Source organism: Aspergillus lentulus (assembly GCF_001445615.1).
Source record: "Aspergillus lentulus DNA, contig: Alt12, strain: IFM 54703, whole genome shotgun sequence".
NCBI classification, from domain to species: domain Eukaryota; kingdom Fungi; phylum Ascomycota; class Eurotiomycetes; order Eurotiales; family Aspergillaceae; genus Aspergillus; species Aspergillus lentulus.
This window is the reverse complement of record NW_028322115.1, coordinates 3,033,256-3,048,667: the sequence shown is the minus strand read 5'-3', so window position 1 is coordinate 3,048,667 and position 15,412 is coordinate 3,033,256. Positions and strand designations below refer to the sequence as shown.

The 15,412-nt window shown below is 49.9% G+C and overlaps 8 protein-coding genes across 8 annotated transcripts; 3 read left to right on the top strand and 5 right to left on the bottom strand.

Annotated features, from left to right (window-relative positions):
• Window positions 1-1,928: 1,928 nt before the first annotated feature.
• On the bottom strand, window positions 1,929-4,783 carry ALT_6928 (putative nucleosome remodeling complex ATPase subunit (Snf2h); the record flags this gene model as incomplete). Its single annotated transcript, XM_033559527.2, has 5 exons — window positions 1,929-2,013; window positions 2,099-3,114; window positions 3,164-3,647; window positions 3,703-4,233; window positions 4,287-4,783. 5 exons carry the CDS (start codon window positions 4,781-4,783, stop codon window positions 1,929-1,931), a joined length of 2,613 nt encoding a protein of 870 aa, XP_033415418.2.
• A 683-nt stretch (window positions 4,784-5,466) lies between these two features.
• Window positions 5,467-6,592, bottom strand: ALT_6927 (putative oxidoreductase, 2OG-Fe(II) oxygenase family; the record flags this gene model as incomplete). The annotated part of the gene is made up of 2 exons (XM_033559528.1): window positions 5,467-6,171; window positions 6,227-6,592. 2 exons carry the CDS (start codon window positions 6,590-6,592, stop codon window positions 5,467-5,469), a joined length of 1,071 nt encoding a protein of 356 aa, XP_033415419.1.
• A 775-nt stretch (window positions 6,593-7,367) lies between these two features.
• Window positions 7,368-8,148, top strand: ALT_6926 (RNase P/RNase MRP complex subunit; the record flags this gene model as incomplete). Its single annotated transcript, XM_033559529.1, has 2 exons — window positions 7,368-7,884; window positions 7,955-8,148. The coding sequence occupies 2 exons, from the start codon at window positions 7,368-7,370 to the stop codon at window positions 8,146-8,148; spliced, it is 711 nt and encodes a 236-aa protein (XP_033415420.1).
• An 873-nt stretch (window positions 8,149-9,021) lies between these two features.
• On the bottom strand, window positions 9,022-9,954 carry ALT_6925 (tRNA splicing endonuclease subunit SEN34; the record flags this gene model as incomplete). The annotated part of the gene is made up of 1 exon (XM_033559530.2): window positions 9,022-9,954. The coding sequence occupies one exon, from the start codon at window positions 9,952-9,954 to the stop codon at window positions 9,022-9,024; it is 933 nt and encodes a 310-aa protein (XP_033415421.2).
• Window positions 9,955-10,914: 960 nt separating this feature from the next.
• On the bottom strand, window positions 10,915-12,165 carry ALT_6924 (elongator complex protein 4; the record flags this gene model as incomplete). The annotated part of the gene is made up of 1 exon (XM_089600154.1): window positions 10,915-12,165. The coding sequence occupies one exon, from the start codon at window positions 12,163-12,165 to the stop codon at window positions 10,915-10,917; it is 1,251 nt and encodes a 416-aa protein (XP_089455616.1).
• Window positions 12,166-12,464: 299 nt separating this feature from the next.
• On the top strand, window positions 12,465-12,988 carry ALT_6923 (DNA-directed RNA polymerase core subunit RPB8; the record flags this gene model as incomplete). The annotated part of the gene is made up of 2 exons (XM_033559532.1): window positions 12,465-12,796; window positions 12,883-12,988. 2 exons carry the CDS (start codon window positions 12,465-12,467, stop codon window positions 12,986-12,988), a joined length of 438 nt encoding a protein of 145 aa, XP_033415423.1.
• Window positions 12,989-13,208: 220 nt separating this feature from the next.
• Window positions 13,209-14,226, bottom strand: ALT_6922 (thiamine pyrophosphokinase-related protein; the record flags this gene model as incomplete). The annotated part of the gene is made up of 2 exons (XM_033559533.1): window positions 13,209-14,136; window positions 14,186-14,226. 2 exons carry the CDS (start codon window positions 14,224-14,226, stop codon window positions 13,209-13,211), a joined length of 969 nt encoding a protein of 322 aa, XP_033415424.1.
• A 422-nt stretch (window positions 14,227-14,648) lies between these two features.
• ALT_6921 (OPI10 family protein) lies at window positions 14,649-15,374 on the top strand (the record flags this gene model as incomplete). Its single annotated transcript, XM_033559534.1, has 1 exon — window positions 14,649-15,374. The coding sequence occupies one exon, from the start codon at window positions 14,649-14,651 to the stop codon at window positions 15,372-15,374; it is 726 nt and encodes a 241-aa protein (XP_033415425.1).
• Between the last annotated feature and the right edge of the window lie 38 nt (window positions 15,375-15,412).

The window sequence follows — 15,412 nt, the reverse complement described above, 5'->3', positions numbered from 1 at the left end:
TATTGTATTTTGCTTTGCACTGGAGAGGTGTATATTTTACGCATTTCTCATCAATATGCGTTTTCCCCCCTCTTCATATCTATAAAACTTGAACTGATGCATTTTCCCTCTGCTATATATACTTTGCCCACCAAAGAAGAAACAGTCCGCATCCTTGTGATATTCACTTTCCTGAAAGCAATAATACAACTACAGGCAAGCATCATAAGAGCACTTCGTCTTCATTAGCAAAAACAATATCCCACCCATAGTTTGGACCAACATTGTATGCTGCTCCTTGACCAGCTGCGTCGTGCAGCCTTCAGTGAGCGAAGGATTGGCCTGTAGGAATGACGATCATGGGATGCTGTCCTGCACGCATACAGTTGTATATTTCCTGTCCGCCATTACTCTCAACACACTACTTGCCACAGTGGAGTGTGGTACCTTGAGCCACCGTCGCATACTCTGGTAGCGCACGGAGGATTTGGAGGATTCATGAGACCATAGCGTACAATCAGAGCCATTGTGTTAGGCTTAAAGGACAAAGAGTCATGCCATATTATGCTGATCGTATTTGCCATCTGTCCTGTTCTAGAGGAAAGTCAGGGGATTGCCAGGGGTCCGACCATGATTTATGATCGAGGAGACTGCTAATGCTATCGGAGACTTACGCCTGCGAATAGTGTTCCAGATATTCCTTTATTAGAGACTTCACAGTTGAGAGCTAATCTCATATAATTGGGGCTGATTTTATATCGTGAAGTCAACGCTAGTGGTCAGAACGATGAGCATAAAGTATTAATTCGCTCTTTATAGGAGACCTCCAACATTGCCACGAAATATGGCCAAATGCTCTAAACAGAGAGAGCGTACTGTCAGGTTATTCATTCACGCATCGGACTACTCATACCATAACCAAGCCACACTACTCCGCATCCTTCAACTGCCATTAAAAGCAGGGGGTAACTACTTACCCCTCATCCAGCAACATATTTGTTCTCATCCGCTGTTCTTCTCTCAACATTCCGCCTGTTGCATCCCAGCACAGTGGGAACAAATAGGATCCAACCCGCTAAATGTAGCGTTCCGGTGTTCCCGCACTACTGCCAGTCTAAGGTACTAGTGGCCTTCGTAGCCTCGACGGCTAGTCCTGCATCAACCCATTTCTGGAAGGAAAGAAACTTCATGTGGCAAAGTACAGCCTGTTGTTCGGCGTATGACCAGAAGACCCGGAGAGTTAACTCCTGGCTCGGAGAGTTGTTTGGTAGGTTGTTGGACCTTGTTCATTGCAATTATCCTGGTTGCTGGGATTACTGTTGCCACTACGGAGTACACCGTGCAAGCAGAAGGCTAATTAATGGACATTAGCATACATTTGTTTCGAGTCGAGTAAATGTACGAAAGTGGAGCTTGGGTCTCGAGAGATCAAGACGGTAACTGTGGTATTCGTACGATGACTTGCAGCAAGCAAACAGAAGCACCATTCCTTCAAGGTAAGGTAGTTTTGGGTATCAACGCCATGTTCTGAACACTGTATTCCGCATTCGACGGCTGGATGATCTCATAAACGGTTTGTATGACGTGCTAATCTTCCAACGTTTCCCCAGAAAGCGAAAGTCCCCTGCGTCAACTTTCCCCTCCTACCACCTTTCTTCGCTTTCCCGAGTAGCCTTTGGTTTCTGATGCATGCTTGCGTTTTTCGTCGCACCTGCAGATAAGACAGTCGATGTAGAAGGCATTTTTGGAAAAATACCCCAGTGCCTCATACGCGGGGTTGGCTCCGACGAAGGTGGTGGTGTCCCAGTAGAAGCATTCGTCGCAAAATGCCCTCACGCATTGCCTGCAGCAAAACAAGAGGCGTCCCGCTTCTGATGCATTCTTGTGGCATTTCCAGCAATAATGATGGGGGCAAATTGAAGTTCCCGAACTCGGATGTTCTTCTTCAATCACGCTCCCAAGGCAAGCAGGGTGAAAAGCACGAGGGCATATGTCACAGTCCTCCGCATTGAACTGGTGACATACGAAGCACGTCTGAGATGTATTAGCATGCTATGTTCCTTGATTCGGATCACTACTCACTATCTGATGGGTAAAAGTCTTCGTGGGTGAGACACACCCATTAGCGGACGCCGGCTCTTCGACCGAGGGACCCAGGCTTTCCTTGCTCACTGCATAGCCGTCGATCATGACCGTCCTCTCCTTACCAATGCGACGATTAGAGCGGAGCAGATTGCTGCTATCTTCTTCAGCATATACTGTATGGTGGCGTCTGCTTGTATCAATCGTCACCCCATTAAACAGGTTTGTCCTGACTCTGTCGGCCTTTTCAAGCCAGAGCTGTTCTTGTTCAACGGTGAGACATCCGGAGAGCCCTCCGTCTTTTTGGGTACTTGAACACTTGTTGAGAATAGTGCTCATGTCCCACTGGACCATTTCGTCTGTATCAATTTGTTTCTGAGACAAGAAAGTCTGATCCACGAAGACGGGCGAAGGAAAGCCAAATGTATCCGTCGAGTCCTGAGACATGCTCACCTGTTCAGACTTGAGCATGTCAAGGTAGTCATTTCCGGGCCAATGTGTATGTATGTTGTCGGTCACCCTATCTGCGATATAGGCTTTCTTGGCTAGCCGTCGGCTCATCTGCTCTTCTACTGTGCCTGTCGAGCGCAGCTTATAAATCATGACCGGCCGGGTCTGTCCAATTCGATGCACTCGTGCTTCGGCCTGGCGCATGACTTGAGGGTTCCAGTCCTCATCCAAGAACACAATCACAGAGGAGCTGGTCAAATTCAGCCCTTCCCCGCCCGCTCTAATCGAAACCAGGAAAACCATGTATCTCGGATCGTTCTGAAAAAGGTGCACCATAACCTTGCGCCATGGCCCTGTGGTTCTCCCGTCAAGCCGTGCGTATTCGAAGGCTCGGTTGTTGCCTCGGAGCATCATGACTAGGTCCTCGCATAAGTTGAGAGCCTGATCAAAGTTTGAGAAAACGATGACTTTTGTCTCAGTCGCCACGTAATGTTGAAGGAGCTTCTTCAGGACTAAAAATTTGCCGGATTGATTGATAATATGTTCGCCTACTTCATAGGGATTGGGGATCGCGTCTACAAAAAGATAAGGATGAATGGAACACTGCTCAATGTCAGTCATGCGCAAAATGGAAGGGAACTTGAGGGCTGACTTTTCTCAGCTCCATGAGAATATTTCCCGTGATACGGTACTTTCTAGGCCCAGGTGTCTCTGCAGGATCCTCAGAAATTGAATTGACTGCCCTAGAACATGGACTTTCGACTGCTGTTTGCTCAGACAACGGTCCATCCAGTTGAATGTGGGAGGTTTCAGAGGCATCTGAGGGCAACTGCCAGATTTCTACACCTGTAAGGATTCTCAAATACAACGAACGCTGTGCACGCGATAAGGGCACAGAAAGGACGGTTTCTCTTTTGGGCGGAATGTCGAATCCAATTCCGGGAGAATCCTTGGTTCTTCGGATCATGACCAGCCTTAGGAAACTTTTGACACATTCGAGAAATACAGGGTCGAATTTTCCGTCGCTGACGGAGAAGGCCTCCTGGAAGAGCTTCTCCGTGGCTGGCACGAAGATCTCAGGGTAAAGCCAATGGAAAATCGACCACAGCTCGCTCAAGTCATTTTGTATCGGGGTACTGTGGACGCGGCCAAATTAGCAGCATTCGGTTTATAGAAAGGGCTGCAACTTACCCGGAGAGCACGAGCTTCATTTCTGCTTTGATGCGATTAAGGACCAACGCTCTCTTCGAACGACTGTTCTTGATTCTATGACCCTCGTCAAGGACGACGCCTCGCCAAACGAAGACCCTCGAGAACCAGTTTATTTCTGAGATAAGGGTCTCGTATGTTGTAAGCACGATGTCCACAATGCCCGTTGAAGTTCTGAAGATACTAGGCTTTTTCTGGACAGACATCATCTTCTTCACGGCGTCTCGTTGCTCGAATGTGCCATGGTATTTGACAGCTCGGAGGTCGGGGGTCCACTTCTCGATTTCTGTTAACCATGTTTCTAGGATACTTAGTGGACACACGACGAGGAAGGGCACATTGTTGTTTGAATATCCACCATCTCCTTCTTTCAAATATTGGAAGAGGCTCAAGGTCTGAAGCGTCTTGCCTAGACCCATCTCGTCGGCAAGAATACCACCGACGCCGTTGCGGCACAGGTACACCAAGAAAGACAGACCCTCAAGCTGGTACGGCTTTAACTCTGCTCTGAGTCTGTCCGCACGTTAGCCCAGAAACGAAGACGGGAGCTGCTATAGTCAACTTACCCTCTGGGCTGAGCACTGAGGCTTTCATGTTCTAGTATTTTAGCAGGTGCGGAAATGTTTCTGTTGGCCAGCCTCTCAAATGACTTTGCACCGCCAAGGAGAGGGAGTATGATGTCCTTGTGCGAGAGCAGAAATGTGATCCGCCTCGTTCGGATGTCCTGGAGAATGTCCTGTGTTCTACTGGATGCAGATATGTTAGGCTTTGGTCCTGCTGACCAGGGGATGCCGAAGACTCGCGAACGGCCGTGTCGCTCTGTCTTTCCGAGACTCTCTCGGTCTAGCGAAGCATGGATAGCAGTGTCAGCGGTACATCGAGTCTCACCGGCGCCAATTTCACCAATGCCAATGCTTTCCGACCCTTCGGAATAGTTGGGAGATGTCGGCGGCGAGATACTCCATGATCGAGGCGTGCTCAATGCGGAAGACAAAGACCCCGACTCTGAGCTCTGGCTGGTATATTGCGCTCGAGAGATGTTATTGCCCATGCTGAAATGCATCTTCGTATGCTAGGAGGGAGACCAAGTGTAGATGAGGAGGCTTCGTATGTGAGTGAGTTGAAGAACTGAGGGTAGCCATGAGGGAGGAGGACCGGTGGAGAGCTTCTAAAAGGCAGGGAGTATAGAAAGAATCATGCTTCACTATTTGAGATCTTCTGAAACGAATGTGAGCAATAATCATGCTGAGTGTTACTCTGGAGGAGCAAAAAGAACTACTGTTCTTAGGGCATGCCTCACATGTAGTTTTGATTTCAGCTAACTGGTGAAACAAGAGTAGGAGAATCTGGGTAGTGTTCTGTGGGGAAGTGATCTGAAACAGATGCTTTACAGTTTACTGTGAATGTGCAAGATCTGTAGTCATTTAAGATGTGTGAGAACTTTTAGGTTGCCTTCAATGTGTTGATTAAATGAAGCCTGGATAGCATGATTCCCATTCAAGACCTGAAAGCTAGGCCCTTTAGTTCCATTGCATTCTGTTCAGTTATCTGCTTTATTGCTCAGGACTGGTTCTGTATGCGTAGGAACTATGCATGCTTCACATAGGAACATTCCTATGACCATGCACGTTAGTACGCTTGTAGATAAAGCCATCCATATCTCAGTCATATAAGAAGGGTTGGAAAGCGCATAGAACACATCTTCATATTAGTCTATGCGTCCTCATAAGTTCGGAAAGTACGGCATTACACCTTAATCCTCCGACTCAACTGCTCCGTCCCTGCCGACTTGTCAAAGTCAATCTCCCCCAAATCGACCCTCTTCCCCAACGCGCGCCGGATAATCCAATCCTTGCTATTGACTTCTTCCTCGACATCACCTTCTCTCAGCTCCGGAATCAGCTCCGACCCTTCCAACCGCTTGAGGACCACATCATCCTCCGGCCGCGAGAAGTAGACAAGACTATACCGGGTCCAATCAGCCTGCTGACCCGGCGGCGCCGCTACGCGATGGATGTTCGACCGGAACAGCCCATTCGTGAACTTGACCATTGCGTCTCCGAGGTTGACGATCGCGTGGCCCGGGAGGGGCCGCACATAGACCCATTGCGCGTCTGCGCCGGGTGGGAGAACCTGCAGGCCGCCGAGCCGGTTGAAGAGGATCGTGATGCTGCCGAAGTCGGTATGTTCTCCTAGTGCGGTGCGTCTGTCGTCAGCGGGCTGGGGTGGTGCTTTGATGAAGCGGACTTGGTCGCCGCTGATGGCGTTGAGACGGTGGAGGTTTGATAGAGTTGAGGGCGGGAGGCCTAGGCTGTCGTTTAGGAGGGCGAGGATCAGCGTGACAATTGAGTGAGAGGTGCGGATGAATGATTCGAGGGTTGGACGAGCTTCATGGAGGATGGCAGGGGCTGGCAGTGGTGATGTGATGCCTAGGATGTCGTTCTTCGGGACCTGGGACGGCGTGTGAGCTTTGGCGTTCAATTCATTGGGACTGCTAAGAACAGACATTGTAGAATTCGTTCCTGTCAAGATTCCCTTGACGATCGACGACCGCTGCACCCTGTGCTTTGTAGCCGTGGTAGGAGTTCTCGTTGCTAAAGTCGTATTGTAGTTTCTCCTCCAGATTAAGATTCAATAGGTTCTCGCCCGTTTGGAACAGCTTGTCTGCATCATTGAGGATGCCACGGCCCTCTTCGGAGCCTTCCAGGTAGAGGTAGAAGAACCCTAGATCTTCACATGCTTGCATCAGCCTCTGGACCTCGTTCGCGTCACGCGCAAGCAACTTCTGGAGAGATAGACGCAGTAGAGGAGCGGTTGGTATGTCACTTGGGAAAGGTGGCAGCCCGGGGAAATCGTTCGTATCGACAACCATGCTGAAGGTAAACAAGGATAGTCACTGGTGCTCGCTATAAGCTCTTGAGAGTGAATGTAAAAGAAGAATGACTTCCCGTTCTTTCTTTATATCAGCACTCGAGTCAAGTGCCCTGTGGCCCCCATGCGGGGAAGAGAGTTGCAACCGAGGGCCAACAGAGTGCGGAGCTCACAGCCTAGCTGACAATAGTGATTATGATTGTGGTTGAGCTTGAGATTCTCGACTTCCTAGAAGCTGAAAGGTTAGTCTATACCTTTGTCGGCAAATAATATAGAACTCGGCGTTTGAGTTGTGGGCAGTCCATCTTCTACTGTGGCATCCCATGCGCTTAGCACAGGAAAAATGAGAGTAAAAGTCTTCCAATAACAAGATTAAACTTCAATGATAGCTCATAGTGTCTGAGAAACGGTTCCTTGGGAGATTTGACTCGAGCTTCTCGGAATCTGGCAAGTCCACGGATGGATGTTGACGAGCAATATGTAAATAGTAATGTATGCCGCCATCAGGCAAATATCCATGCATTCCCCCCATATATGCTGCTGTCATAGAACCGGATGATTCCAACATTGACCGATTAATTCAACAGAATCTCGTTGGAAAGTCTGCAGCGCGTGAAGCAGAAGCGCTATCCTCAGCGCATATCATGTCACGTGATGATGAGGTCTTCCAGATGGAAAGTGGAAATGCCTCTCCATCGTTCTCACCATATCCCATATTCCTCATTGAACTCTTCTAAGCTCAGGTCCGGTCGTCGGAACGAGCTATATTCCACACAATGACCACACCGAAGCCTCACATCGCTCGCGAGCTTCTTGCGCGCGCCCACTCACCAGAAACAGCAGAACAGCTCTTCACAGAGCGCGTCAAACAGAAACCCCTCTACCTCAGACCAACCTCCCCCACACCTGCGGACAACCGAGAAAGACGTCGCCTGCACCGTATCCGCAAAAAGGAATACTTCTTGCGCAAGCAGAAACCAAAGCCCCTCTCCGCGCGCGAAAAGCGTATCTCGGGCCTCTACGAGCTTCCCAAGGAGGAATGCAAATATTCCATCTTCAAGGAGCTTCACAAATTATGGGTTGGCTATATGCAAGAGATCCTAGACCTACGAGTTCGAAAGGTTCCTATCACGCCACAATCGCATGGGAGCAAGCTGGTTACTGCGGATTTTCATGGTGCTGAGGTTGAGGTTGTTCGGAGTCGGTGCGCGGGACGGGTGGGTGTGAAGGGAATCGTGGCGAGGGACACAAAATTCACCTTTATGATTGTCACGGAGAAGGATGAGGTGAAAAGTGAGTTTGTTTTTGCAGATCCCTTTACGCGGCTGGAGAAGTAAACGTTGGGCTAATATACGCCGTGAAGCTATACCCAAGGAACAGACCATTTTCCGCTTCACTGTTCCTTTGCCGTCGGCAGATGATGAGGACACCGCTATGTCGGATGGTGATAAGACCAAGAAGGCACTTACATTTGAGCTACACGGTAGCCAATTCGAGAATCGCCCAGTCGATCGGGCCAACAAGAAATTCAAATGGCGAAATGTGGAATACATCTAGTAGCACCGGGTTTCGAGAGCACTGTGTCAAAATTGACGATGCAGGCTTTTACTAGCCATGGCTCAGTTGCATGACTTTCAGGCTAAAGGGGCCACCGAATACGCTGCTAAGCAGTCGTCTGCTTGTAAACCCTCCATCTAGGGAAAAGGAGCACCTGATCACCGACATCTGCTGCGAAAGATTGCCAGGTCGGGATTAGGGCTTGAGAGCTCATGTCCCGGAGAATACCACACATATTTATGTTCTGAGAAATTCGGAACCGCAGGTCTCTGTCTTTCCTCTTCGACTATCAATGGAGTACATATACACACTGTTGCGGCACAACCCGGGGGCAGCAATTCCCTTTACTCCAAAGCTATGCAATCCCCGAAGAATCGTGCGTCCACTGCGATGCTTGCAGAGCCCATCTGAATAGCATTGCATCTCAATCCCTAACTCTCGCATGATTTGTCAAATTCCCTCGTCGACCGACCATATCTCTGAGATCTGATTGTTCTTCATTTTGTTCTTCATCCTATCGTGTCTTTTTGACTCAGTAGACGACAGGATGTGCGCAAGGCGCATACTTGGTGTCAGCACCGTCTGCCATGTTCTGGGTTCAAGTCCATGCTACCGACTAGCGATCCCAACCCAGTTATGGCCTGCTGGCCCTGATAATGCAGACTTCCATCTTCATCGAGCAGCACAGCATGGCTGACCTGTCTTTTCGAAGTGACAGGATCCGGGTCAGGTCACACCCAGAACTGAAGCCCTATCACGGAGTGGACACCTGACGAGGGTAGCACGAGCGTGCCACTGGGGACCAATATGTATGGCCTGCTCGCCAGTGTGAGTTAGAACGTGGGGTGCAGTAAAAGCACCAACAATCCAGCTTCACATTCCCGCCCATTCAATGCTGAAAGTCCTCACATTACTGCCTGCTTCATTGATCGAGTCTCCATCCTTTTCCTCAGCTCCTCCTAACAGGAAGCCCTTCTTGACACCTGTCCCGAGTCGCCCACCGACGATGATATCCATCAAATCAATCTCCTCATCCCATTCGGCGGACACGACCAGAAAGTGAGAATGGAATCGCAGAGGGTCGCCAGGATATGCGAGGTACTGGCAGCCGAATCGGAGACCCGGTGATAGATAATAGCCCTCCGAGTGTAGGTGGGCAAACAAGGGGTACGATGATGGCACCTCTGGAAGTGGCAGAAGTTGCTTAGCAGGCAGATCAGAAGGTAGAAGATCCTCGGATGTAGCGGGAGTGATTCCCATGGCGACTTGAGGTTGGGTTGCAATCGAGGTTCGTCGTGACGTCTGGGTGGAATCCGTTTGTTTATCGTCACCCGCAAAGAACTCAGAGCCCGGCATGTCTTGCACGCCGTCTGCGGAGACCTGTTTTGGAGCAGCTCTCTTTGCCTTTGCTGCCTTCTTCTCATCTAAATTCTTTAACACTTCCTCCCTTCTCTGCTCCTTTTGGCTAGTTTGAAGGCGCATTGCTTGGAGTCCCTGGTTTTCTATATCCTGCAGGTACCTCTGCCGGTCTGCCTCCATGATAGATTTCATTCCATCCTTCTGGAATTTTACCTCGTCTACAATGCAAGCTACACCTTTCTCCACCAGAAGCCTGGCCTCTTCCGGCATCAGCTCTAGCGGCAAGCCCAGGAAGACATTTTGTTGCGGGATTTGTGGCAGGGTACCGATCAAGACACCACAGATGTGATGTTCGCGTCTCAAATATGTGACAGCATCAATTGAGAAAAGATAGTAACTACCCGAGATATACGAGATCGGAATATGGAGGGAAGGTTGAGTATCCATTCTTGATAACAATAGCACAATTGCTTAAATAAATCACTGTTGCGACAGTGTCGACGTTAGCCTCCAGCTCCAAGACAGATAAACGGAGTATAAAGAGTTCAAGGGTAGACAAATCATTCTCGATACGTTTCTCAATCACATGTGCTCGAATTTTTTTTGAGATAAATAAATGAGCTTCAGGGGATTGACAGATTATAGTAGTTGTATAATCATGTGAGGGGGTGTGAAAGACGAGAAAATAAGACGTTTGACTTACCATCAGAAGAATTTCGGTAGTAGAGGAGTGACCTGCTCTGGATATCGTCCTGCGAGAGCCAGAGCTATAGATGTCACCCAAAGGTGTAAATTGCGAGTGAGGAAAAGAAGAGCACAAGGAAGTGGGTGGAGGTGCTGAAGAAAAATGTACCCTACTTGAAACGAGGCTAATCCTATTTGGGCATGCTGTTTCGGCAGCGCAAACGGACCGGAGACATCAAGACTAGCTTAGACTTCGGATCTACTTCGTACTCTAATTGATCTCTCACAGCGTATATACACGGCCAAAACCTATATTTCTTTGGTGACTATCAGCGGAAAGATCTTTGATCGATATTCGAGACGGTCTAGTAGCCACTGCAACGATGAACTTCTTAATGTTGCTCTTCTTGGTCTTCTTCGCGCCCTTCTTCCTATTTCTAGGTAGGCACTGCTTCTGCAGTTGTTCTTATCACCCCAGCGCTGACTATATAAGGGTGGCTCGGTATCTCGGCGATTCGCCGGAGTCGCCTTGGCTCCTATTTTCCAGGAGTCTCCGTAAGACCTGGACTGGATGCCTATGACAGGCATTATCTTCGAACTATGGTCAACACTGGCTCCTCTATGTCCGAACAGATTGAGTTGGACAATATGTTGGTGCAGCCAGACCATGAAGAGTAGTGAACAAGTCTGCTAGTGTAGTCTTCCAGCTCTGCGGACATGCAATCAGAACTCAAGGTCCGCTTTCTTCGGCATCCCGCCGGGTCCCGCAGCATCTTGTGCCTCCTTGTCTCCTTCGGCAGGTGGTAGGCTGAAAGGCTTGATCTCAAATCTTCGTCTGCTCAGGGTGAAGGCCCAGTCTTGTCCGACATTCTGATCACTTCCGCCACCACGCTCGTGAAGCACTGGCAACTTATGGGTCTTGAGCATGCCTTGTGGTGGCTCCTCCTGTGATGTCGCAGCCCCAGACGTTGCGAGGGCGTCGGCCGAATGGGGAAAAGGACAAAGTTCAATGACTCCGTCGCTAATTATCTCCATCCATCGCACCAGCCCTGACGAGCGCGGGAAAAGAGACAAAGGAACTGTGACCATTGCCGTGATGCGATGACCCTGGGTATTCAACAATGCCCTCAATGCATGGAGAAAGGGCAGAACATGATCTGGCTGGCTGACTTCGGATGGATATATCGTAGGGTTGAGTAAGGATGGAATGACGATACGATGTACTGTGTTTGGGTGACTCGAAGCAATTGCCGTCTGAAGACGTCTGTAAATCGAGATGAACAAGGGTTCATTCGACGGCGTGAGGGGTATATATGTCAAGTTCGATATGGAAGGGTGGGTGAGACGCTTTGTGAGATCAAAGGCGTGACAGAACGCCTCTTGCTTGTTCATATCAGCAGCTGTTGGACTCTGTTCTCCTGAAACAGCAGGAGCTACTTCTGTCAGCACAATTTCACCATGCAAGATTTGGATGCTGAGGCGCATTTGTTGGCGATGCATACCTCGGGACCCCGCGACTCCGGCACCGAATTCTCCCAAACGCTCATACCGCCAAGCAATCTTCATGCGCTCGCTCTTTTTCTTATCGGACTTCTCGTCCAGCATGTCTGCGGGACCTATTAAGCCTGGGAGACTTCTACCCCATTGTTCCGGCATTCCAATGACGTGAACCTTTTGGTCTTGCACCACACCTTCAGCGGCATAATATCGTAGTAGTGCACCCGCAAAATCTGTAGTCCCATTCTCTTCAATTAAGAGTATTTTCCCAATAGGAAGCCCTCCGTGCCCCGCCAAAAGGTTATCGAGCGATCGTGTGCCTGTCGAAGTAGTTGGTCGCCCATCGTCGGGGGACGGACGAATACCGGGTTGCGACTCTGTAGTGGTGGTGGCGTGCGGCGCCTGCGCAGGAGTATTGGCGGTAGACGTGCGATCGACGGCTCCCGACAAGCCTATATTGCGCTTGCGAAAGGACATTTTCTACAATGGTGGTTGTTGGTTTTTGGGAGCTCGAAGCTCTCTTGAGAATTTGTTGCGGGGCAGCTCTCGGAAGGAAACTAAAGCGGCAGTACGCTAAAAGTTGAGCAAAAAAAGCTGCCGTTCAATTCTCCGATCTCAAGACCGCTTCGCCAGTTCCTTGCAACAATCGACATTCACACGACCCTCTAGCCTCTCTTTATCCGTCAATACCAGGGCTGCTTCGATCTATTCGCTCTTTACACACGCCTTTCTAACAATTTCTCGTCGAGTCTCGTTCAGATCGCTCGGTCGCAATCATGTCGGATCCGCTCCTTTTCGAAGATACCTTCACGATCACTGCGATCAACTCGCAGAAATATGATCGCGTTTCTCGTCTGACCTGCACCTCTTCCGATTCCATGACCACATTTACTCTCGATATCAACAGCGAGCTATACCCCTGCGCAGTTGGCGAGTCGGTTTCTATGGCACTTGCTTCGACACTTTCCCTGGACGGCAAGGAGGCTACAGGGGCAAAGGCCAGCTGGAGAGAAGTAGGAGCCGGTGAGCAGACTTTGGCGAATGACTATGACTATGTCTGCCACGGCAAGGTCTATCGGTTCGAGGAGGCAGCGACCCAGGGCAACATGTAAGACTCTATTCCGGCCCCATGCCCTGTGTTTGACCGGGGGCTACTTAGTGCACCGCGCATTTACTGACGATTTGCGCACACAGGGCTGTTTTTGTCTCCTTTGGCGGACTGTTGCTTTACCTCGAAGGCCCCTACAAGAAGCTGGCTCCTCTCCGCATTGATTACGTGTATCTGCTCCTCAAGAAATAAACGAGAGAACCCTCTCAGTCAACTTGTGTCTCCAAAACCTTGCGAGCAATTTCGCTTTTAAACTTGGCAGAAAAGTTGTATTTGCATTCTTCATTTTGGGTTGCAGCGTCGGCGTTTGATTGGATGATTGGGTATATCAAATGAAACAAAGAACTTAACATGACACAAACATCTCTACTTGTTCGTCTCCAGCTCGTGCAACTTCCGGCAGCATTATAGCCTACCTCGTGGCGTGCGATACTGTTGGGTGCTCAAGGCGGCGGTGAATCCTTGCGACAATCTCCAGGTAATCGGGCTCGTTTTCGGGTGTCAGAATCCCATGTCTGATGAAGAAATCGATCAATACAACGGCGCAATTGGGCTTGAATTCGCCATTTGCCAGTGCCTTCTTGGTCTCCTCGATAGTGTATAGGTTGAACTCCTCGACCTCTGAATCGCAGGGCTTCGGAATAACGTCAGCGCTGAGCTTAATATCGTAGACGTATTCAACCTCAGGCTGCAGCAGATCGGTTTCGCCTCCAGCCCGCGCTCCACGAACATAGATATACGTGACACATCCAACGGAGCGAGCGTTTTGCCTGACCACATCCTCGGGAAGAGACGCCTCTTCCATCGCCTCGCGGACCAAACACTCAAAAGGTTTCTCTTTGGTGCTCATTCCGCCCGCCACGGAATTGTCCAGCATTCCAGGGTACGTTTGCTTCGTCCGTGACCGTCTCGGAACCCAGATACGTAGTCCATTTCCGTCTTCAACGTAGCAAGTGCAGTGTATACCATATGAGACGATGCCGAACAGCGGACTCGCGCTCCGTTCCATTTCCAACAGGAACTCCCCGCCTGGACCATAGACAGGGTAGAGCTCGTTGCGCCATCCTTTCAATATGTCAAAGGTTCCCCTCTTGACTACTTCACGGAGAGTTTCTGCGACCAATTGGCTTCGCTGGTCGGCTGTCGCATTTGGAGGAGTAACGAGTGTGACTGTTCGATTTGTAGAGTCGATCGACCAGCAATCCTCTGGCCAGTAGAACTTTTCCACTACCGAATTGAGGATATACCCGAGGACCGCATCACACCCACTTACTTTGAAAGCATGGAAATTCTTCAAGTGGGCTGCGTAGGAGGTTGGACTATCCTCGTAGTATGGGAATCTGTCAAGAATTAGAACAATTGAAGAGGGGCTGAGCAAAGATGCAATACTTGTCGCATTCGTTCACCAATTCGAGATATGACTTTCCCATTGTGGTTGTATAATAATAAAATGAAGTAAAAGCAGAAACTATGTACACTCCTTTGCCAACAATGAAAATATCCGATGTTATATACAATCTTGTCGGAGCCAGGCTGAGAGCATCTAATCTTCTCTTGTCTGCCTTGTCGTACATGCGGCACGCTAAGCCACAACCCTTATCGATAAGGGCATTTCGTCACTCGCAGTCTTTCTCGGAGGTTCCATCATCGAATGCGCCAGGGATTTCTCGATAGCTCTGCTGCTAGAGCTTAGAGCTCAATCAGAATGCCACATATCAACCTTGAGCCGGTGGCTTGAACACGGCTGTGTACGACTAATTATCTCTCCTTATACCCTTCTACATACTTTTAATACGCCAGCATAATACATAACCTGACCCAATCGTTCCCTACCGCTCTTCCCTCCCCCGCCATGTTCTCCGTCATCGTCCCCGGCCGGCCCTGCCTCACAGACATTGTCGCGGTAGATGCACAGCCCAATGGCCAGGCCACGAAATTCGCCTTCACATTCCCTCTCAACCCTCCCTTCACAGAAGTCGTCGTGTTCTTCTTGCCCGGCACGGTCCTCCCGCAAGACACCGCCGCAGCAATCTACATCCAATTACCCGAATCTACCCCTTCACCCAATGGCCCACAGTTCCGGTTCATCGGCGCATTAGCCAACGAGAAACCCTCCGCAGTCTTCAAAGTCCAAGGCGGCTCCTCATCGACACCGCCCCGCCGCTCAGAAGCCGAAGAGCAAGATGAGATGCTAGATGAAGGCACCGGTGGTGCCGCTGGTGGTGCGCCAGTAAACGGCATGGTAACTCTGGGTATTTCAATCGAACCAGTCCAGACTGTTGCGCCGCAAATTGCAGCGCTCGAGGCAGAGACGGCACCCTCGGGGACATCGACGGATCTCGTGCGTCAGTCGCCGGAGCAGCGGCAGCAGAAGGGTCTTACGACGAAGGTCCTGGCGCAGCGCATTATCGGGAATGCGTTCAACTTCCTGGCGAGCTTCGCGTCGTCTGATCCGAGTAATAAGGGTCAGGAGGTTGTGTCATTGAAAAGTTTTCAGGATTGGTGGGCAAAGTTTGAGCGAAGGGTAGATATGGATCCGACATTTTTGGAGCGTGAGGATCCTGGGGCTAGTGGGTGATTCGAGAGTAGTTACAGTTGCGTGGGGACTGTGGGGGT